Source organism: Oncorhynchus kisutch, linkage group LG19 (genome assembly GCF_002021735.2).
Source record: "Oncorhynchus kisutch isolate 150728-3 linkage group LG19, Okis_V2, whole genome shotgun sequence".
Lineage (NCBI taxonomy): Eukaryota > Metazoa > Chordata > Actinopteri > Salmoniformes > Salmonidae > Oncorhynchus > Oncorhynchus kisutch.
The window spans coordinates 48951017-48973416 of NC_034192.2; the positions used below are offsets into that span (position 1 = coordinate 48951017).

Here is a 22400-nt window from a genome sequence, read left to right on the forward strand (position 1 = left end):
TACTGCAAACCCCTGAGATGCCTAATTGCTATTATAAAACTGGTTAACAATGTAAATAGTAATGTTTTGTCATACCCATGGTATACTGTCTGATGTACCATGGCTCTCAGCCAATCATCATTCAGGGCTCAAACCACCTGGTATATAATAACACAGTAGTGCTTCCGTCCATCTCTAGTGAACAGACACCAGACACTCGTAACATAACTGGTATTTGACACTTTTACTCAAGAGCCTTGTTTATACTTGGTGCTAACATGCGTCCTTTGTCCTGATCTAATTCACATTATGATTGTGCCCACATTGTAGGCATTGCATTAGTAAAATGTGTCTGCATTGTGACCAGATATCCTGGCCCTACATTTAAAAAAACCTTTATTTAACCAGGTAAGTCAGTTAAGAACAAATTCTTATTTTCAATGACGGCCTAGGAACAGTGGGTTAACTGCCTGTTCAGGGGCAGAACGACAGATTTGTACCTTGTCAGCTCGGGGGTTTGAACTTGCAACCTTCCAGTTACTAGTCCAACGCTCTAACCACTAGGCTACCCTACATGACCAGAAGTATGTGGACACCTGCTCATTGAACATCTCATTCCAGTATCATGGGAATTAATATGGAGTTGGTCCCCCATTTGCTGCTATAACAGCCTCCACTCTCCTGGGAGGGCTTTCCACTAGATGTTGGAACATTGCTGAGGGGATTTGCTTCCATTCAGCCACAAGTGCATTAGTGATGTCGAGCACTGATGTTAAGCAATTAGGCCTGGCCCGCAGTCAGCGTTCCAATTGTGTTTGATAGAGTTGAGGACAGGGTTCTGTGCAGGGCAGTAAAGTTCTTCCACACTGATCTCAACAAACCATTTCTGTATGGTCCTTGCTTTGCGCACGGGGGCATTTTCATGCTGAAACAGGAAACCGTATGCATTAAGGTTTCCCGTCACTGGAACTAAGGGGCCTAGCCCGAACCATGAAAAACAGCCCCAGACTATTATTCCTCCCCCACCAAACTTTACAGTTAGCACTATGCATTGGTGCAGGTAGCGTTCTCCTTGCATCTGCCAAACCTAGATTAATTTGTTGGACTGCCTGATGGTGAAGCGTAATTCATCACTCTGGAGAATGCATTTCCACTGCTCCGGAGTCCAATGGTGGCGAGCTTTACACCTCTCCAGCCGACACTTGGCATTGTGCATGGTGATCTTAGGCTTGTGTGCTGCTGCTCGGCCATGGAAACTCATTTCACAAAGCTCCCGATGAACAGTTGTGTTGAAGTTGCTTCCAGTTTGGAACAATTTGGAACTCAGTAGTGAGTGTTACAACCGAGGACAAATTATTTTTACACACTTCAGCACTTGGCGGTCCTGTTCTGTGTTTGTGTGGTCTACCATTTCACGGCTGAGCCGTTGTTGCTCCTAGACTTTCCACTTCACATTAACAGTCATAACAGTTGACCGGGGCAGCTCTAGCAGGGCAGAAATTTGACGAACTGACTTGTTGGATAGGTGGCATCCTATGATGATACCGCCACGTTGAAAGTCATCGAGCTCTTCAGTAAGGCCATTCTACTGCCAATGTTGGTCTATGGAGATTGCGTGGCGGTGTGCTCAATTTTATACACCTGCCAGCAACGGGGGTGGCTGAAATAGCCGAATCCACAAATTTGAAGGGGTGTCCTATACTTTTGTATATGTAGTTTACTCTTTCAAAATAATGTATTTATTTTAAGACACATTGATGCCATAAGTCAGTTGTGTTTAGAGGGTAGGATAAGGATGATAACTTTTTTATTTCACCTTTATTTAACCAGGTAGGCTAGTTGAGAACAAGTTCTCATTTACAACTGTGACCTGGCCAAGATAAAGCATAGCAGTGTGAACAGACAGCAACACAGAGTTACACATGGAGTAAACAATAAGCAAGTCAATAACACAGTAGAAAAAAAGTCATTTCACTGTCCAGATCCGTCTAATCTTTTAAGATATCCAGACATAATGGGTCCCCCTGACTACCTCCAGAGATGGTAAGGAAGATCAGATCATAATGCGTATTTAAATCTACAGTAATCCTGTTTAAAAATGCGGGCACAATCAGGATCTGGATAAGATCAGGGAAAAAGACGTATGTTAGAACCAGGTATAAACAGTACTAAGAATTTAGTAATACATGCATACATTTTCGTGTTGGTGACCCCAGCTGGAATCGAACCCACGTTGTTGGCTTAAAGGTAGCCTGTACTCAAGTAGATACACAAACACAACAAAATACAGAGACCCACAGGTTAAAACAAGTGTATAAAGTCAGGTCTGTGGAGTCAGCATGGTTTTTAGGATTATTGGCCGGAGGTGACAATGTGTTTACAGTTACTTAAAAAAAGAAAAGTAGTCTGTTCCTGCTGTGCATGGCCTTGGGGGGGAGGGGGGGGGGTACTGTGTGAGGTGCATTAGACAGGAAAGGGGTGGAGGAAACAGAGTTAGGACAGTTTCAGGTCAGCATTTATTTGGATATTAAAAGGCAGCAGATGTCAACATAATGACCGCCAGCCTGCACTTTTTCTTTAGTAGCCCGAGTTTACCAGCCATGTGGCAAAGACAGGAGTCAGCTTTCCTCCTCTATTGGATATAATCCTCCTCTCTTTCAAGCTCTCACTGTTGCCACGTATCTTCATTTTTGCCTTTTAATTACACAAAACCTATAGTAACTAGCAGAACAAGCAATACTGGCATGTGGTATACATGCAAACGGAGTTCAGTAGAGAGACAAGCCAGAGACAGTTTTTTAAAAGTTTATTTTTCATAATGAGTCAATATTTACTGTATTTTTTTTGCTATGAAAATTGTGTAATTGAATAATGATTTGGGATGCTGAATAGACAATGGCCCATTGGACAGTAATAAATCAGTCTTATCATCGTAATATTTCCAATCATTGTAATATAGCATCACTCTCCTGCAGGTCATTGCTGAACAATTAGGTTTGCTCTCCTGCCCATAACAGCGTCACCAGCACATTGATAAGACGGTTACATGCTTTATAGCTCAAATACCTATAATTATGGTCTCTGCTGCTTCGTCCTTCTAAATCTACATCTTCAGGGGAAAACAACTCTTCTTCCATTATTGCCAAAACACTTGAGGCGTAAGTAAAGCTGCCTTTAGAGCTTTGATGAGCTAGTCACTAACCACTATCATCAGGGGAATCATAAGGTGGTGAGGGGTACTGGAAGCGGACTGGATCATAGAGTTCATGCCCATAGTTATAGTTATAGGGGTAGCCATAGTAGGGATAGGGATGGGCCACTTTCTTGTTGCTGGCTGCAGGGGGTGGCGAGGCCTCAACTGGTTCCTCCTCAACGGGAGGAGGGGGTGGGCCAGCTTTGCCATGGAATGGTCTGGGTGGGTGGTCTATCAGGCAGTCTGGGTCCCAGTAGGGATTGCAGTCATACTCCATGCCCTTGTAGGTGTGGATGGGGGCCGGAGGGGGAGATGACTTTTTTGGGGCGGTTGGTGGTAGTTGTGGGGCAGATTTTTTAAGCATTGGGGGTGGTGGTGGAGGAGGGAGCTTGCGGAGGTTGCAGGAGGGGTGGTAGCGGGGGTCGCACAGTACGGGCAATGCCCCGGTGGGGAGGTAGACAATATGGGGCTTGCAGAGGGGGTCCTTGGCATTGCACAGGTACATGACGTCAGCCTGGGAGATGGCAGGAGCAGGAGGGGGTTGAGATGTGCTTTTTATTGGGGAAGGAGGGGGAGGGGGTAGGGCTTTGCATTTTTTGTCCATGGCCGGGTCACACTTCTTGATGGTGGGTACTCCCAGTTTGTTCTGGAAGTGTGAGGCGTTGGGGCCGTATACATGCTCCAGCTGCCTCATCTGCTGGTACAGCAGCCTGATCCGGTCAATCTCATACAGCTGAGAGGTACAAGACAGATTTAAAAAAATATGTATCTTGTCTTTATTTCAATCATACAGAGAGAGATGGAATAATTTGAGAAAACAAATGCCTCATTTATTCTTAGTGGTGGTTAGTGCCTCATTAGTTAGTAGTTAGCGCTTCATTAGTTAATGCATTGTGTGAGTGTTATTGTTTTTCTTTCCTCTCTCACCCCCTCTGTGTGTCCAATGCTATTGTAGTAGCGGTAGTAAGCCTGGAAGTCGGGGTTGCCTCTGTACCACCTGGGTTCCACATTGCGCTTTGGTCGCGAGTGAGTCAGGAAGCCATGAGCCTTGTCCGAATCAATACTCACATCACTAACAGGGCTCATTTCTGTGGGGATGGTGGATCAGTGGAGAGGGAGAAAGACATGAGGCCAACTACCACAGATAGATATGTTGCTTTCAGTATCAAACAAAAGTAAAGCATTGATACTACACATAATTTTATCAAGAAGCTCGAAAGCAAAAACTTTAAATGTCATCCCCCCCCCTAAACATTCAGTTACCTTCCTGCTTGATAGTATTCAGAAGAGACTTTGCTTCCAGCCAAACTGCAGAGGATACACATGCCACAGACTCTATCAGTTACCATCCAATTCCACATTGAATATTTTCTATTTACTTAGGACAATAATTTCAACAACTTTAATTTTAACAAACTCATGTAGCCTAAAATAACGTTATCCCACCTGGTAGCAACGTTAGAAAGCATATTGCCCCCACCAGCCACAATGGAGAAATCATCTTGACCACCTGCAAACCAGCCACTGCATTTTATCACTTACATTGTACATGCCTCAATTGTTTTGTTTTTCAGTGAGCATTGACATACATGATTTAATTAAATGTACATACTGAGATGCATGTATTTACATGTGACCTGTAACAGTTTCAAACAAAAAAAATCAAAATATCACATTGTTTTAATTCCCGAGTGGGAAAGTAACATTATGACATTTTATATATTTAGTTAAACTTGGGAACTGTTCAAGATCTGATCTTCACATAAACACTTTCCTCTATGTTTGTTCTAAGAATAGCCAATTCCCAAATCAAATCAAATCAAATTTATTTTTATAGCCCTTCGTACATCAGCTGATATCTCAAAGTGCTGTACAGAAACCCAGCCTAAAACCCCAAACAGCAAGCAATGCAGGTGTAGAAGCACAAATGTAATTAAACCATGCATGCCAAATACCAGATGACAACGCAAATAAATACATTCGAACAGGAGTAGGCTATAACATGTCCTGTGAACGATCAGCATATATTTGGTTATCCTCGGTAATTAACAGCATGGAAATATATAAAAGGAGAGATGAGATACAATTTCTGTGTAAAATGCCTCTTCCTGCAGTTTAGAAAATATACTGATTATTGTGAATAATATTACTTAAATTATCAGATCATATGTGCTAAAGAAGAAACTCCGTACTGACCTGTGCATGGGCTGCTGTCTTTCCTGTACCGGTGAGGGTAGGTGTGATAAATACAGGTCTCCATGTCAATCAGTCTGACGTGTGAGTGCCTGTCCAATAGAATCACAAAACCATTGAAACAATAATATTGTCTCCTCCTTCCTTTAAAACGCTATTTTAATACAGAGCCTCTGGCGCCAATTAAGAATAAAAACTCCTGGACGTGAGCAGCAAAGTCATAAAAGGTCCTGACTTCAAATGGAAACTCGCAGTAAGTCTGGGAGGAAACATTACCTGCTGAGTAGAAATAGCAGGGTATCCCTGGGGAAAATATTGCCATGTTAGGAAAAAACCTTACAGGTTAAGAAATTGAGTAACAAGCCACGAAATCAAGTTAAGCCATGAATTTATTAACACTGACATTCATAATGTACAAGTATTTAAGAGCGCATTGAAAGTATTGTCCATTAATTCCCCTATAGCCAAAGTATATTCAAGTTGTAACACAGAAGCTCAAAATGTCAGCTCCAGGCATTGATTTAACTAGAGCTAAAGGCCTACTCCAATGACCATTGTATATGTAATACAAGAGGTTGAGTCAAAAAGATTGCATAACAAATAATTGTATTTACAGAGTTTTATTTGAGAGCAGCCATATAACATTTTTTTTAAAAGAGCATTTAATAGCCAAGGAAGAAAAGTTAGCAACATTTAACCATTCCAAAACAAAGCCAAGAACCACAATGCATGTTTACATTTAATTGTTTGTTCTAACGGCGTAGATGGGGACACACTAAGGGGTCCCATCCCAGTCAGCAGCCCATTAAGCATCTCGTCACAGGCAGAGCCCTTGACCGGGTTTGGGCGAAAAAACCTTACAGCCTTTTCATCAGAGCAAAACTAGAATTTCCAAAAGTGGACCCAAGCAATCTAGGCCTACAATAGCATGAAGCCAAGAATGTGTAGAAAATAACACTAATATAGAACAGCATGTGGTATGCAACTGAACATTTTATACAAGCCTGTGTGCAGTGTGTTGAAATCAGAGGAACTGTCCCCGACCAAGCCGTTAATTTTTAAAAAGGGCAAATGAAACCGTTAGTTTCGAGGGACACAATAAATGTCCACAAAACTTTCAATTTTTTGTTGATAGATTTCATTTTTCCATCTAAAGTTCACACCAATGGGGGCAATATTTAACATGCCCCTTCGTCTCCAAATGCCCTTTTTGTTGGTGGTATAATTTCCCCCAAAATGCTATATTTTTGTAGTTGTTCTGAACCCACTGCACGCAAGTCGTCCTTAAATTCTCATCTATACTTCAGTACCAAAAAGTTGGTTGTTGACCCGAACAGTCATCAATTGGCACGAAAAATGGGCGCTCATATCCAGATTTGTGACCAGAAAGAACTTGTTAAAGTTCCTCCAGTTTTGCCTAGCAAAAACAAAGTAGGTCTACGTTTATCACCCATATACAATGCAGTTTAGTAATCTAGCGATTGAGAATTGTCCTGTTCCAGATAGGCCTAGTTTGGGTGTCTACTGGCGATATGTCTAAAGATAAGCAGCTTTAACATCGTACTGCCTTCAATAGTATGGGATGAAGATGTAACATTCTGGCGAATTTATTACGATATTTCCCTTCAAAGTGATGGTGCGGTACAGACAAAACATGCTTTCCATCCTGCAACCGACACACACTTAGGATTTTGCTTGCTCTGGACTCCAGATGAGTGACATATCCCTAGTTGAAATTGGCTGCTAACATTAATTACTTTCAGCTCCAAATGCAGGTGTAAAAACGCAGTTTATTTCTGTAGCCTAGCTTGCGTTCTGAAAATGCATCCCCGTGTATGGCTGTAATGACAAGCTACATTTGCGTGTGCACACGGGGGGGGGGGGGGGGGGGGGTCACGCGTTTTCTATCACTGCTTTTTGGGGGTTGGGGGCCCAAAAACGTTTTGAAAACCACAGGATACATCACTGGCAATAAATTGAGTTGGGTTGGTAAGGCTACAGTATTTTACAATTGTCTATTTTGATTGGAATCCTGTTGGTCAATGTTCAGTGCAGCATTTATTCAAGTTCAAAATAGTCTAGTCAGATTGTGCGGCTTTCCCCTCCTGCAACTGCTCAACCGAGTCTGACTGCGCTTGTGGGGAAGAAAAATAATTGCGTGCCCTTTGAACACGTCCCCCAAAAATGTATGTGCACGACCCTGCAGCCGAATGTTGTATTTGAGGAAATAAGCACCTTTCTGCGACAGGTGTATAATTTCGATGAGATAGATTTGAACGAACACGTTGCTGGGTGGAGAATTTACGTTGAGACGACGCTGTCCTATTGTGGTAAAAATCAAAGTGGACCATACATAAATTACCATCGGGTTATGGACAAGTCCCACCTGGGCTATCAACTCAGGGTTACGGAATAGTTTTACATTACCCTGCATTGCGGATTTTAATAGGCCTATATTGCAGAAGTTTGACAAAAACATGCATGATTATATTCAATGTAGTTACAGGCGAGACAACCATGGACAGGCGCTACCGAACGCATAAAATACCGTCTACACAGCAAGACTGATCCTAAAACAAACCAGGTGTCAGGGGCCTTTACAGCTCTTCTTTCCACATGAACAGAAACAAAATTATTTGAGTCAGAGGGACAGTGACCTACATACAGTAAGCAGCCTGCTGTATCAAATAACCCTGTGGCACAAGTCATGATGTATTAGGAAATGAAGCTTTCGATAGATTTTCAAAACTATAGGAAGTTAAGAAATTGAGTAACAAGCCACGAAATCAAGTTAAGCCATGAATTTATTAATACTGACATTCATAATGTACAAGTATTTAAGAGCGCATTGAAAGTATTGTCCATTAATTCCCCTATAGCCAAAGTATATTCAAGTTGTAACACAGAAGCTCAAAATGTCAGCTCCAGGCATTGATTTAACTAGAGCTAAAGGCCTACTCCAATGACCATTGTATATGTAATACAAGAGGTTGAGTCAAAAAGATTGCATAACAAATAATTGTATTTACAGAGTTTTATTTGAGAGCAGCCATATAACATTTTTAAAAAAAGAGCATTTAATAGCCAAGGAAGAAAAGTTAGCAACATTTAACCATTCCAAAACAAAGCCAAGAACCACAATGCATGTTTACATTTAATTGTTTGTTCTAACGGCGTAGATGGGGACACACTAAGGGGTCCCATCGCAGTCAGCAGCCCATTAAGCATCTCGTCACAGGCAGAGCCCTTGACCGGGTTTGGGCGAAAAAGGCCTGTGGCTGGTGAAGGGGGCGCAAGGTCAGTCCTGGAGTGCCGAAACACTTCTGGTTTTCATCCTCTCCTCCTAATCAGGGACTAATTCAGACCAGGGACACCAGTTGAGTACAATTAAATACCAGAAAGTATTCAGGCCCTCTAGGACTGGAATCAAACAGCCCTGCTTTAGACGAAGGTGATGCGGGTACGGGCCTGGTTGACTTGCCACACGTTGAGCTCCTCATACTCCTCCAGGGCCTCCTGGAACTGGGCAGGGGTGAAGCCACGGGAAACACACCGCTGTTCGGCCTCTGCCATGCGAACCAGGCCCCCAGACCCACCCCGGCCCTTCACACCCTCCGTGGCCAGCTCACGCAGCAGGGAGAAGATCACGTCCGCTGGCCGATGGGCTCTGGAAAACAACGGGATCAAAAAAAGGTTGAGGGTCCAAAGTTGTGGAACTCCATCAGGGTTGGGGTCAAACCCACAAATTGGGGCCTACCGACTGATCTGTTCAGAAACAGAATGCCTATTTGACAGGAAAAAAATCAATGTCCAAATAAACTGACAGAACATTGCATTGACCCAACCTGTGCTTCAAATTGGCCATATAGCGCTGCTGCTTCTGAAACATACAGCGCAACATACTTACATCAGCTCCTTTGAATCCCTCGAGGTAGACTAGCACAGTAGTATGTGACAAAACATCTGAAGTCAACAGGAACGTGTGGTGAAGTGCTTATTTCTATAGGGTTTAAGGTCTTCTCCAGTATACACATGGTCATGTGAACCAAAGGCAGTAAAAACCCTGGAATTTAACCACTTGGTATAGCTCCTGAATACTCATTACTTTGAAGTCATCCCCTACTCTGCTATTACCCAATCCTCACCCAAAAGGCATCCACTCAAGAGATATTATTAATGCATAACAGTGTCATCAGGAACTGTCTTGTTGGACGTTTCACACAGAGCAGGAGAGGAGCTGACCTGGTGGTGCTGGACTTGTCGGCCTGCAGGGAGTCCTTGGACATTTCCATGAGCCTCATCGCCTCGTTCACATCCTCTTTCTCCACCACATCCACCAGCCGCAAACGGGCCTGTGAGGGGGGGGGTGGGGGTGAGACCACAGGTCAGGTAGCTAGCTATATAGGCTACAGCACAGAACACACCAAAACTAAATGCAATAATCAACTGTTAGTGTCTTTCAGACATCGTAGGTCGCGCTGTGCCGGCACTGTCAGACCGAGACAAGTGCAATGCCCTCTGGAATGGCTGGCAATTGCCCAAGTCTCCGCCTCTCAACACCAGCTAGTCTCTCCCGATGGATGAGGCTTGACAGTCAATCAACACAATATGATTAGTTAAAACAGTGATGGTGGCTGTACAGGCCATGGTTGTATTGTAGAAGGCTCTCAGGTAACAAGCGATGACTGGTTCCGGTCACAGTCAGTTTTGCTTGGGTTTGCACAGCTGCTCCTACAAAAAGGCTGACTGCCCACCCTGCAAAGCTGACCGGGACCAGACAGGAAAACAGACAGATTAAAACACATTATCTGTACCCAGGCTTGAGTACAATATGAAGCAAACACTCCATAAAGGGCATGGAAGTAGTATTTGTGACAAAATTAGGGTGAGGGTCCTTTTTGCTTATGCTGTTGACGTATTTTACAGTAATGGTTTTACATCAATACCAACTGCAGTGGAACAATGCTTGCCCAGTCTTCCCAATCGTTTTACCCTTTTCTGAATTGTATCACTAGGTGGAGACAGACCACCGTACCCCTGAAGACCAACCTAGTCTACCACACCTCTCATTAGCACCACCAGTTGGAGAGAGTTCGCCATAAGTCTTCCCCATGCTCTATATGAACTTGCCCATCCTTTTTGTGCGATTACTCAGATGAAGGCTGAAACTGAATCTTTTAACCATGCTTAGATAAAACAATGCATTTCTAATGGTGACCAAGGGTTGCACCTTTTCAATAAGTACAGGGTCACCCAGTGGAGTGGCAGGCTTGCTCTTGTGGCCACCCAGGTGTAGCACAGTGCAGTCAGGGTGTCGGGAAGTGCTGGTTTTGCAGTAGGGCGGGTGAGTCAGCTACCTGCACAAACAGCACTTTTGACACCCAGGAGCTACGAGACCACAGAGTGAGAAGCATCACATTCCTCCAGTCTTAGTGGACAGGAAGCAGTCATTCAAAAGAGCAGTCAGTGCAGGCATGAGCGTACACACGAGGCCTAGTGCCCAGCGTGTGAAAGAAGTGCTCATACTGCGGGTAGGCTGGGCATCACCACTACCTGCACTGTAAGCACTTTAGCACAAACTGGGCTGTAGTAGACGGTCCAACCACCCAGTCTGACCCCGCTCCACATCCTAAATATGCTCCCAGTCAGGGTAGAAGGAGCCTGTACTCAGGATGGGGTGAGAGTCTCACCAGGGCAGTGGAGAGGCGGAGGATGGACAGGAGTGTACGGGCGGAGGTGAAGGTGCAGTCCTTGCTGACACGCGCCTCCTTCCTCATCTCCACGTAGGCTGCCGTGATGTAATCAGCCAGCGACTCAGGTATGACGGGCTGTCGCCTCTTACACAGGGAGATGTAACGTCTGGAGGGAGCATACAATTAGTCACATAATCTAAAACATGCACGTGAGAGGAATTTCTAGTCAAAGATTTCTAAATAGTTGGTTATTTTACCTCCAGCCCCACAAAGAGCAATACGTCAACTGACCTCATTAGCTTCATATCGATGGGGGTGAAGTGAGTGGGTGGCTGGCGGCAGTGCTGGTGAACATAGGTGATGTGCTGGGCCAGGCGGAGATCGGCCTCCGCGTCAGGCTTGTCCTGGATGAGCCACAGCAGGTCGAAACGGGAGAGCAGGGCGGCTGGCAGCTGGATATTCTGCTCTATGGTCTTTCGCGGGTTGTAGCGGCCATAGGCAGGGTTGGCGGCCGCCAGGATGGAGCAGCGGGCGTTGAGGGAGGTCATGATGCCCGCCTGACCAGGGAAGGGAACAGAGTGAGTCAGTCACCCATATTCTCTTTAGGGTTGAATGGCGGGAACCTGGTTACAGAGATTTACAGCACAAAACAAATCCCTTTTACCAGGATAAATAAAACAGAAACCGGTCAATTATAAAAAATAAAAAATTGAACAGCATGGTGTGAAATGGAACTTAAATTAAATGTCTAAATCTGGCTTCCCACAGCCTTTGCATGATAAATCAATGCTCAGTATGGAGCGCATCTCACCATAGTAAACAGGTAGGCCTACATTTGCTGCAGCATAGCCCATGCTACAGTAATATAAAGACAGAATTAATGTTTCATTAACCATCTCCACCTGGCTTTCTAAAGACTATATATTTTAATTGCAGCTGCAAAAACAACCCATCACTCAAACATCTTTGCTTTTAAAATTTTTTAAGTACACACGTAAGCACTCGCAATCTCTCAAACTCTTCAAATCGCATCCAAAATAGATAATCGTGTTCCAGATGGCACAGAGAAAAATAAAACATGAAAACGTCAGATTTTACTGAGTTACATAAGAAAACTTGTCAATTTAAATATATTCATTACGCCCTAATCTATGGATAATTGCATCTGTCAAACAGGTAGGCCAACCTTTTTTTAGAATAGGGCTGTAACAATGGTAAGTCAAGGGTTCTGAATACTTAAGGCACTGTATATGGATGACTTATAAAGCCAGGCACATTGAAGTCTATGTATTAGACCTAATTAAGATAATTGTTAAAGGAGAGGAAACTAAGGTAAGGACTGTTTTATTGTCTCCTGCTGCCTCTGCCTTATTGTTCTCAACACCAATATGCGGATTAACTTTGCTATTATGCTTATAACATGGTCTAGGAAAAGGCACCAATTCAACAGTGCACTGATGCGTTTCAGGACTGCAGACAGCGATCACTAGCCCAACACGGGCGAAAGTGCATTTGTTGCAAACATGAGCCTATCACAATCATGAAAACAAAATGGGAAACTAACTTTAGGCTGTTACACCATTACTATGTCAGAGACATGAAAAATGAGTGAATGGACTTAAATTGGTGGAAGGCCTACAGCCCACCAAGATACACCTCCACACAAACATTCTGGCCCCAAAAAAAACTTCACTCGCCCAGTGGCATGGGGGATATTTAGGTGCGTGCTGATGCCCCCAATATTTAGCTTGTCCATGCCCAGCGCGCCTCTCCAGGGTTCTGTTGGAGAGACGTGGCGCTCCATCAAAATAATTTAACATAAATGATGTAGCCTGCAGTAGAATGAGTAGCTCACAGACTGAGACCAAATGTATTACAATGTCATGACACTTTTTCAACCATTAACGTATTAATAAGGAGAGAGTGGGGGAGAAAGTCTACTAAAAAGGCAAGCAGGCAGACGTCAGCTCTGGAGCGGTTGCTGCATAATCACAGGTGGACAGCAAATGGTGACTTCACTACAACGAGAGCTTTGTTGGAGCCTTTATAAAAATATGCCTCAGCTATCTCATGATAAAGTGAAAACTCCACAAATACAGGTGTGCCAAGCGTGTAGCGTCATACCCCAAAAGACAAAAAGGTGCTTCAACAAAGCACAGAGTAAAGGATTTGAATACTTCTGTAAATGTGATGTTCCCAAATTTTATTTAAAAAAAAAACCTGACATTTCTAGAAACCTGTTTTCACTTTGTCATTATGGGGAATTATTTAGACGAGGGGGGTTGGGAAAATCACATTTAATACATTTTAGAATGCTGTAACGTAAAGGGGTCTGAATACTTTCAGAACGTACTGTAGCTAGTTACAGCTATGAGCTTTTATGTTTGTTGTGTGTAATGTGCAGTAGCCTATATCATATAGAGTACAGTTGAAGTCGCAAGTTTACATACACATTTCTTGTTAACAAACTATAGTTTTGGCAAGTCGGTTAGGACATCTACTTTTTGCATGACAAGTAATTTCTCCAGCAATTGTTTACAGATTATTTCACTGCATCACAATTCCAGTGGGTCAGAAGTTTACATACACCAAGTTGACTGTACCTTTAAACAGCCTGGAAAATTCAGGGTGGCAGCATCATGTTGTGGGGGTGCTTTGCTGCAGGAGTGTCTGGTGCAACTCACAAAATAGATGGAATCATGAGGATAATTGTGTGGATAAATTGAAGCAACATCAAGACATCAGTCAGGAAGTTAAAGCTTGGTAGCAAATGGGTCTTCCAAATGGACAATGACCCCAAGCATACTTCCAAAGTTGTGGCAAAATGGCTTAAGGACAACAAAGTCAAGGTATTGGAGTGGCCATCACAAAGCCCGGACCCAAATCCTATAGAAAATTTGTGGGCAGAACTGAAAAGGCGTGTGCGAGCAAGGAGGCCTACAAACCTGACTCCATTACACCAGCTCTGTCAGGCGTAAATGGGCCAAAATTCACCCAACTTATTGTGGAAAGCTACCTGAAACATTTGACCAAAGTTAAACAATGCTACCCAATTCTAATTGAGTGTATGTAAACTTCTGACCCACTGGGAATGTGATTAAAGAAATAGCTGAAACAAGTCATTCTCTATTATTCTGACATTTCACATTCTTACAATAAAGTGGTGATCCTAACTGACCTAAGACAGGGAATTTTTACTAGAATTAAATGTTAGGCATTGTGAAGAACTGAGTTTAAATGCATTTGGCTAAGGTGTATGTCAACTTAGACTTCAACTGTATGTATTGGATAATTGCATAATCATTTGGGCTTGTTTAGGCTCAAAATATCTTTTAATGAAGGGCTCATAAAATATATGACTCACCAGGCTCGGTAGCATCAGGTTAGAATATTCATGTTGATCTAAGTTCTAATCAAATCCAGACATTTATATGCTTTTGAATGACATTTCCGGTTTTGGAGGTAAAGACCGGCATACCCGAGATGGAACATTTGTAAAATACTGGGATAATAGTCAATCGCAAATCTCATTGAGTAGGGGAAAAGCTCAGCGTTGAGACGGACATTTTCCATGTTGTCTTCTCGGGGCAGGTTAGTGTTATTTGTCATGAATCTGGTTCCGGAGGCAACTCTGCAGTGTTCACTAGCTGGTAAAGCCACAAAGTCAAACCTAACCCTAATGCGTAACCTTCAATTAGCATTTTGGTTTTCATGAAATTTTACAATACAGCCAAGTTCAAATTCGCGGCTGGCACATCTAAGGGAAAAAAATAAATATATCACTCAGCACTGTGTCTAGGACAAGATGGAAAACAAACACCAACCTGCTGTAGGGGTACAGGTAGAAAATCTTGGCAGTTCTCCTTTGTTAAAACCACCCATGAATAGCCTTACACAACTAAAGTATTAGTTGCCAAACAGATATGGCTTTGGTAAGGAGAAAGCTCACCTTGGCAATGGAGATGGTCTGCTGCTCCATCACCTCGTGGATGGCTGTGCGATCGGCATCTGCCATCTTGTCAAATTCGTCGATGCAGCAGACACCCTGGTCGGCCAGCACCAGTGCACCGCCCTCCAGGGTCATCTCCCCGGTGAGGGGGTCACGCATCACTGCTGCCGTCAGGCCCACGCCAGAGGAACCTCGGCCCGTTGTATACTGGCCTGGAGGGGGTCAGGGGGAACGGTCATGGCTAGGCCCATGATGTCAGGAGCACAAATACAATCTTTAAATCCCTTATTTACTTGAATACGATTGAGGACCTCCCCTTCCTTACATATTAATCCAACAACTGTGCAAAAGGGTGTGAACCTTTTAGTTAATATCCAGTAGGCCATTTAGCATGTTGCTTTCACCAGTTGTGTGACCTGGGACCAGTGAAAAATGGAGGGGAAATATTTCAGATCGTTCCAGAAGATTGTACTTACTGCGAGGAGCCAGGCGGTCAATGTAAGACAGCAGTTGGGACTTAGCTACTCCTGGGTCTCCCATCAGACAGATGTTTATGTTGCCTGGAAGGAGCCAAACATCCCAAAACTCCAGTTAACTCAAATGAAAGCCAAAGCAGCCATTTTAAAAATGGACAATGTTACAGGGCAGTGGAAGGGTTTTATTGCACTCACCTCTGATCTTCATACCCTTGGGGGCCTGCTGCACTCCTCCAACCAGCAGCAGCAGCAGAGCCTTTTTCACATCTTCATGGCCAAAAATCTCAGGAGCAATGGAGCCAGCAAGCTTCTCATAGAAATCTTCCTCTGTAAGTAAGAGGAGCACATGAACCAAACTATTCAGTTACACTCAGTCCATTCACATCAAAACATCCTCTTGGACAAACAGCATGAGAAAGGTATGAAAACAACCTACAGTCCCAAAACACTGTTGGTAGAAGCTTCATAATACTGCCAACATTGATCTGTTTTCAATGAAAGGATTAAGAACCTGGGGGGGGGGCACACACGCACATACCTGTGATCTGGCGCAGCTCTTCCTCACTCAGCTCTGCTGTGCCCAGCTCATCATCCTCGGTCTTGTTCATTAGAGTGATGCTGTGGGACTCCAGGTACGTCTCTGAAAGCAGACCCTGAGAGGGAGAGAAACAGTCAGACACATTACAACTCCAGAGTGGCGCAGCAGTCTAAGGCACTGCAACTCAGTGCAAGAGGTGCCACTACAGTCCCTGGTTCGAATCCAGGCTGTATCACATCCATCCATGTTTGGGAGACCCATAGGGCGGTGCAGAATTGGCCCAGCGTTGTCCGGGTTTGGCCATCATTGTAAATGAGAATTTCTTCTTAACCGACTTACCTAGTTAAATAAAAGGAAATAGAAACTGCAGCAGCACCTCTAAGCCAGCCAAGTAGCCTTATGTCCAGGGGATGTAGTTGTACATCTGTAGCCTCAGGTTACAGAAACAACCTCCTGCCCTAGGGGCCGTTCTAACTTCAACACGCCTTACTTTACATCTCAGCCAAGTCACAGGTAGAGTAAAATTCCTGTTTTCCACCAAATGACAGTATGTAACGTTGTTAAACTTGAGGATAATTCTCAAAAAAGGTTTAAAGAAACTTTGTAACGTGTTTGAGTGCACTCACTTGGACAGCCTGCCTGAAGCCATTACGCAGCAGGGGGAGGAAGACACCGGAGATAGCCACGTGGTCTCCGGGCTGGGCCACGCGTGTGTTCTCCCCGCGGGTGTAGATGGTCATGCTCCTGGGGATGTTTCCCACAGGAACCTGGTCACTCTGGAGATGGATGGAGGCACGGGTTAGTTAGGGATTCAAATCAGCGCAAAGTCAGACTTGGTCTGACTTGTGCTTGTTTATTTGCCTTCAACTTCTCACGCCAGACAGCTACATGATTTGAATGTGTTGCTGCATTTCAGATTCCTTAGTCAAAGGTCCTTACGTGTTCCTGTATGCGCAGTTCCTGGAACTTGACAAACTTTGAGCCTCGTGTCTGCAGGTAGAGGCGGCCGCCTGACTTGTTGGTGACACACTCTTGACTGGGACACATGATGAGGGGCATGAATGTGGGGGATTGAATCTGATAAGACAGGGAGGTGTCTGGGTTAGCACAAGGAAAGGAACCCGAGAGAAATGAAATGTTTCTGTACCAGACAGTGTTTAATGCATTTACCCAGCCATGAGAGCAAGTCAATTGATTATATAATTGATCAACTTTCCTTGACAAGTTGGTGCAGTAAGATGCCAATCGCTTACCGGCTGGTATGTCTCTGCCCCACACTGGTCACAGGTGTAGGTGGCAACTGCCATCATGGGCTTGACCTCAGTGGCACGGGTCACGATGCCCCTAACGGTCACCAACTGGCCAATGCTGTCTGCACGGACATCACGGACCACTTTGGGTTTGGCAGTGCTGGGCGGTTTGAAGTAGAGCTCACTGAGAGAGAGATCAGAGGGGATGCAATAATTGTTATTTCTTGTTGCCTAAATACACAAATCAGCCACCATGACATGAATGGGCATGGCATGTGTCTAGTAGAACATGCATCCAGTCAAAAAGAATACTTTTTGATATACACAACCAGTCAAAAGTTGATACCTACTCATGCAAGGGTTTCTTTATTTTGACTATTTTCTACGTTGTAGAATTGTGAAGACATCAAAACTATGAAATAACACATATGGAATCATGTAGTAACCAAAAAAGTATACATTTCATATTTGAGATTCTTCAAAGTAGCCACCCTTTGCCTTGATGACAGCTTTGCACACTTAGCATTCTCTCAACCAGTTTCACTTGGAATGCTTTTCCAACAGTCTTGAAGGAGTTCCCAAATATGCTGAGCACTTGTTGGCTGCTTTTCCTTCATTTTGCAGTCCAACTCATGCCAAACCGTCACAATTGGGTTGAGGTCAAGTGAGTGTGGAGGCCAGGTAATCTGATGCAGCACTCCATCACTCTCCTTCAAGGGTCAAATAGTCCTTACACAGCCTGGAGGTGTATTGGGTCTTTGTCCTGTTGAAAAACAAAATGACTGTCCCACTAAGTGCAAAACAGATGGGATGGCATGTCACTGCAGAGTGCTGTGGTAGCCATGCTGGTTAAGCGTGCCTTGAATCCTAAATAAGTTACAGACAGTGTCACCAACAATGCACCTCCACACTTAACTCTGGGAACCACACATGCAGAGATCTGTTCACCTACTCAGAGTTTAACATGGACAAATTTCCACAGGTCTAATGTCCATTGCTTGTGTTTCTTGGCCCAAGCAAGTAGTCTTATTGGTGTCCTTTAGTAATGGTTTCATTGCAGCAATTCGACCATGAAGACCTGATTCACGCAGTCTCGTCTGAAAAGTTGATGTTGAGATTTATGTTACTTGAACTCTGTGAAGCATTTATTTAGGCTGCAATTTCTGAGGCTGGTAACTCCAATGAACGTATCCTCAGCAGCAGAGGTAACAGTGGGTCTTCCTTTCCTGTGGCGGTCCCATGAGAACCAATTTCATTATAGCGCTTGATGGATTTTGCGACAGCAATATAAGAAACTTTCCAAGTTCTTGACATTTTCCAGATTGACTGACCATCCGGTCTTAAAGTAATGGACTGTTGTTTCTCTTACATAATATGGACTTTGCCCTATTTGGTAAAGGAACATCTTCTGTATACCACCCCTACCATGGCACAACAACTGATTTGTTCAAAAGCTTTAAGAAGGAAATTCCACAAATTAACAAGGCACACCTGTTAATTGAAATGCGTTCCAGGTGACTACCTCATAAAGCTGGTTGAGAGAATGCCAAGCGTGTGCAAAGCAAAGGGTGGCTACTTTGAAGAATTACAAATATTTTTTATTTGTGTAACACTTTTGGATAATACAGGATTCCACGTGTTATTTCACGTTGATGTCGTCACTATTATTCTAAAACGCATGAAAATGGCACATATAAAAAACCCTGAATGAGTAGGTGTCCAAACTTGACTGGTACTTTCTACCAGTTCTCACTTTTCTAAGTAATTCATCCAGGTTCCAACTCAAGAGACAATGGCAAACATGCTTGCTAAGTGAACTTACAATCTCCTCATGAGTTCTGCTGGGTACTGGTTGCGAGGATCCCTGGTGTCTGTGGTGTCGTGACCTCTCTGCTCCATCATCAGCCTATGCTCAATGTACACATCCAGGGAATCCTTGGCCACCACCTGGGTGAAAGAAGAGATGGGTATCAAGGCAGTTAAGTCTCAGACTCAATGTTTTACAGGTTATTTCATCCGTAAAACTAACAATTAGCAACTGCCTGATCAGAATCAATATCCAAGTCAAGCAGGACAGATGTCTTAAATGAGCACATTTGTATTAATGCAGCTAAAAAAATACCTCTCTCTCACGGTACTCTGGCAGCAGCTCGTGGACGGCATCAGCGAACAGGCCCATATAGCGTTTGGCGTTTTCACAGATGCTCTCCACCAACTCTGGGTCCTCCTCGGCCACATCGTCCAGGTCCACTTGCAAAGCCACCTGCTCCCTGTGGGACAGGGAAACCTACAGAAAACAGGACTGCTATCAGAGACAGTAGAATATTTTGATTTGTGGCCTAGCACAGATGTTTCACAGCCTTTTTCTGCAAACAACGACAACTGTTCCAGCCCATCAGTCATTGGTTAAAGGGTCACTGCCACCACCTCACTTATTTATTGCCGAGTAGAACAAACAAGTTTCAGCTTCTCTTCTTCAAAATAATGCCATGTATTACTGTGCCTTTTGACTCAACCATTCAGTGGGTTGGCAGGGGAGAAAGATGTTGGCCTTCAGGCTCACCCCAACAGATACTTTGACAATTTGTTTTTCATGGTTTAAAACCATTTATCATATTAGATCATGGACTTTAAGTTACAAATGACAAAGGACTGGCAAGACACATTACAGAAAGAACAGGATCATGAAAGTCGGTGCCATACTCACAAGTTGAGCTCCATATTTGAAGACCTTCTTTCCATTGTCATCCTCACTGTAAAACTCTTGAAGGAACTTCTTGCATTTCTCTGCGGGAAAGAGAGAACAGTCTATTTAACCGTGTACATTACCTGTAATATTCATAGCATTCAGAGTATAGCCTGGGTCTGAACTGGGGAACTTGTGTCAAACTGAGTGAACGATCTAATTTAGCTCACCATCCACAATTGTTTTCAGTGTCAATACAATTCAGGTAATGAGATGTATACATTTGTGTGGGGTTTAACGTTTGAAAATTGCCATCATTGGAGTCCAGGGCCTACATACTGCAAGCTGTGTTGACCTCTGACGACCCACTAACATCGCATCCCACAGAATCATTGAAGTACTGTCCCTTTAACTCGGACTTCAAATGTTTTCCAAATGAGTGTATGAGTTCAAACCTTTACAACAATGTAACCAATGATTTAACGTTAAAGGTTTGGTTAGCAGTGCACGTCAACAACAAAAACGTCGTGTCCGTTTTGGGGAAAATAACCCCCACCTCAAAATGTGAAACATTCTGTATTTTAGACACCTCAAAACAAAACCAATCTCTAGCTACACAATATGCATATTTAACTTACTTACTTAGTAGAGCCCAAAATTAAACATTCTGCATTTGGAATGTTTTTTTTGTAAACAAAGCAGCACATGGCTTCGAGCCTGGTCACTCAGAGGAATCCTCCGCCATACCATTGCCCACAAAATAGTCCCAATGTAACTTATGGATTGAGTTGGTTATTGATTCAAAACATAACTTCGTTTCAATACCAGTGTATCGACGTGCCATGGTCGAATTCACCAGTACGTTAGCCTGGACTTTAAACCAGCAGAAGCTAGCAAACGACAAAACATAACGCCCATACTTGCCGCTGCCAGTAACAAAGAACAGCTTACTCCCGCGGATGAGAAGGGTATCGTTGGCGAAAATGCGTGTGGATTGCTAACTAGCAAGCCAATTATTCAACTTCACTATCAAATTGTGAAAATGAAATACACACAAATTGTTAACACTTCTTTGATTGAGTCACTTTTGTAGTATTGGTGAGTTATCGTTCACTATCAGTGCAACCCCTAGCATTAGCTTTCTCCGCCCATAGACCATGTGCTCCTCCCGCGTAATTCTTTGTCCTCTTGAGTTCCATCCGGGTTACTGAGAATTTAAGCTAGTTTAAATTCATGCAAGCCACCCCGTAGCAATCCCTAACCGGTATCATTGCCCAAAATGTTAACTACCAAAACAACTTCACAAGTAGCCAGATAGTGTTGTGCACGGGGAGACAGGCCGCGACCACGACTAGTTCTGTACGGGGGATTTTGGGCTAGAGCCCCGAAGCTCGGCTTTAAAGTTATCACCCATCTTTTGCAGTACGGTTTTTGAAGCATATAAACGTCGACTACCTGTACTAATTAGCAAACGTTTGCTATCTGCGTCTCCGATCACCCGAGTTTAAACGGAAGACTGACGTCACAAACGTGTTGTCACAAATACTGTCGACATTGTACATTACGTGTATATGCTGCATTTGTGAAACTGTGATATCGAAGTAGGTGGATTTGTTTCTATAAAACAGCAATATTACCGCAATTGAGAATCGATTCCCGTTTAGAATGAGTAGGTGTCTATTTAGGCTTTAAGAGCCAGTCTAAACAGAACATGTAGCGATGGTCCTTAGACGTAACGTTAGACTCCTTTATTGCGGTAGGGGCGACCAAGCCTGAACAGTTTACATGTTAGTAAATTGCTAGATATTAACTCATTGTTGGCTTCTTGGCTGAGCAGACAAAGACCACAAAGTAACGTTAACTGATTAAGGTTAGCTAGTCAACCCCAACGTACCCCCAAAATATTGGTTGGCAAGCTATTTATTAAGTAATTCTAAAGTCTAATTGCATGGTTTCTGACATCAATTTTTGCTCAGACGTAGTTATGAGTGAGCATGCTACTAGCCTCCATTATCAAAATGAAAGTGCGCTAGCTAACTTCAACAAGCTTGTTTAAAAAAACAAAAAACATACCTTTCTCAGCCAAGTAATCCTTAGGCGCCATGATTGTTGAGTAATGTGGTTTTACTTAAAACCAATGTGTTAAGTCACTTATCAGTTATTATATATATTTTTTTAACAATGTATTTTCTTTCTGCACTGGGAGACAACAAATTGGAGGTCCAACTGCAAAAACTGGCGCGAGTCTGTCGTCTGCGTGCTCCAATCAAAACGCGTATGTCTATTACCAAAGGCGTGGCTTCACTGTGGCGCGAAAATTGCGGCGATGCAGTGGTCACATGATTCAACAAACTAGCATACCACGTCAGCGGTGGCGGGAAAAATTTAGATTTGCGTTTCATGCTTTCAAGCAATGACCTCGAAAATTCTGTGCATAAAAAGG

General features: G+C 43.5%; 2 protein-coding genes across 3 annotated transcripts; both read right to left on the minus strand.

Annotated features, from left to right (window-relative positions):
- Positions 1-2768: 2768 nt before the first annotated feature.
- Positions 2769-4695, minus strand: and4 (actinodin4). Its single transcript, XM_031798624.1, has 4 exons — positions 4619-4695; positions 4436-4480; positions 4100-4260; positions 2769-3905 (listed from the first exon to the last, which is right to left on the minus strand). Exons 1-4 carry the CDS (start codon positions 4671-4673, stop codon positions 3177-3179), a joined length of 990 nt encoding a protein of 329 aa, XP_031654484.1. The 5' UTR covers positions 4674-4695; the 3' UTR covers positions 2769-3176.
- Positions 4696-5738: 1043 nt separating this feature from the next.
- mcm7 (minichromosome maintenance complex component 7) lies at positions 5739-22239 on the minus strand. 2 transcript variants are annotated; one of them, XM_020452999.2, is made up of 15 exons: positions 22031-22239; positions 19979-20058; positions 19394-19558; positions 19094-19218; positions 17275-17455; positions 16961-17098; positions 16648-16797; positions 16022-16136; positions 15679-15810; positions 15484-15567; positions 15008-15219; positions 11350-11615; positions 11056-11224; positions 9608-9717; positions 5739-9032 (listed from the first exon to the last, which is right to left on the minus strand). In XM_020452999.2, exons 1-15 carry the CDS (start codon positions 22059-22061, stop codon positions 8807-8809), a joined length of 2184 nt encoding a protein of 727 aa, XP_020308588.1. In that variant the 5' UTR covers positions 22062-22239; the 3' UTR covers positions 5739-8806. The 2 variants fall into 2 exon arrangements, with proteins under 2 accessions (XP_020308588.1, XP_031654485.1); XM_031798625.1 differs by lacking the exon at positions 22031-22239 and adding an exon at positions 20600-20671 and having other exon boundaries at positions 8382-9032.
- Between the last annotated feature and the right edge of the window lie 161 nt (positions 22240-22400).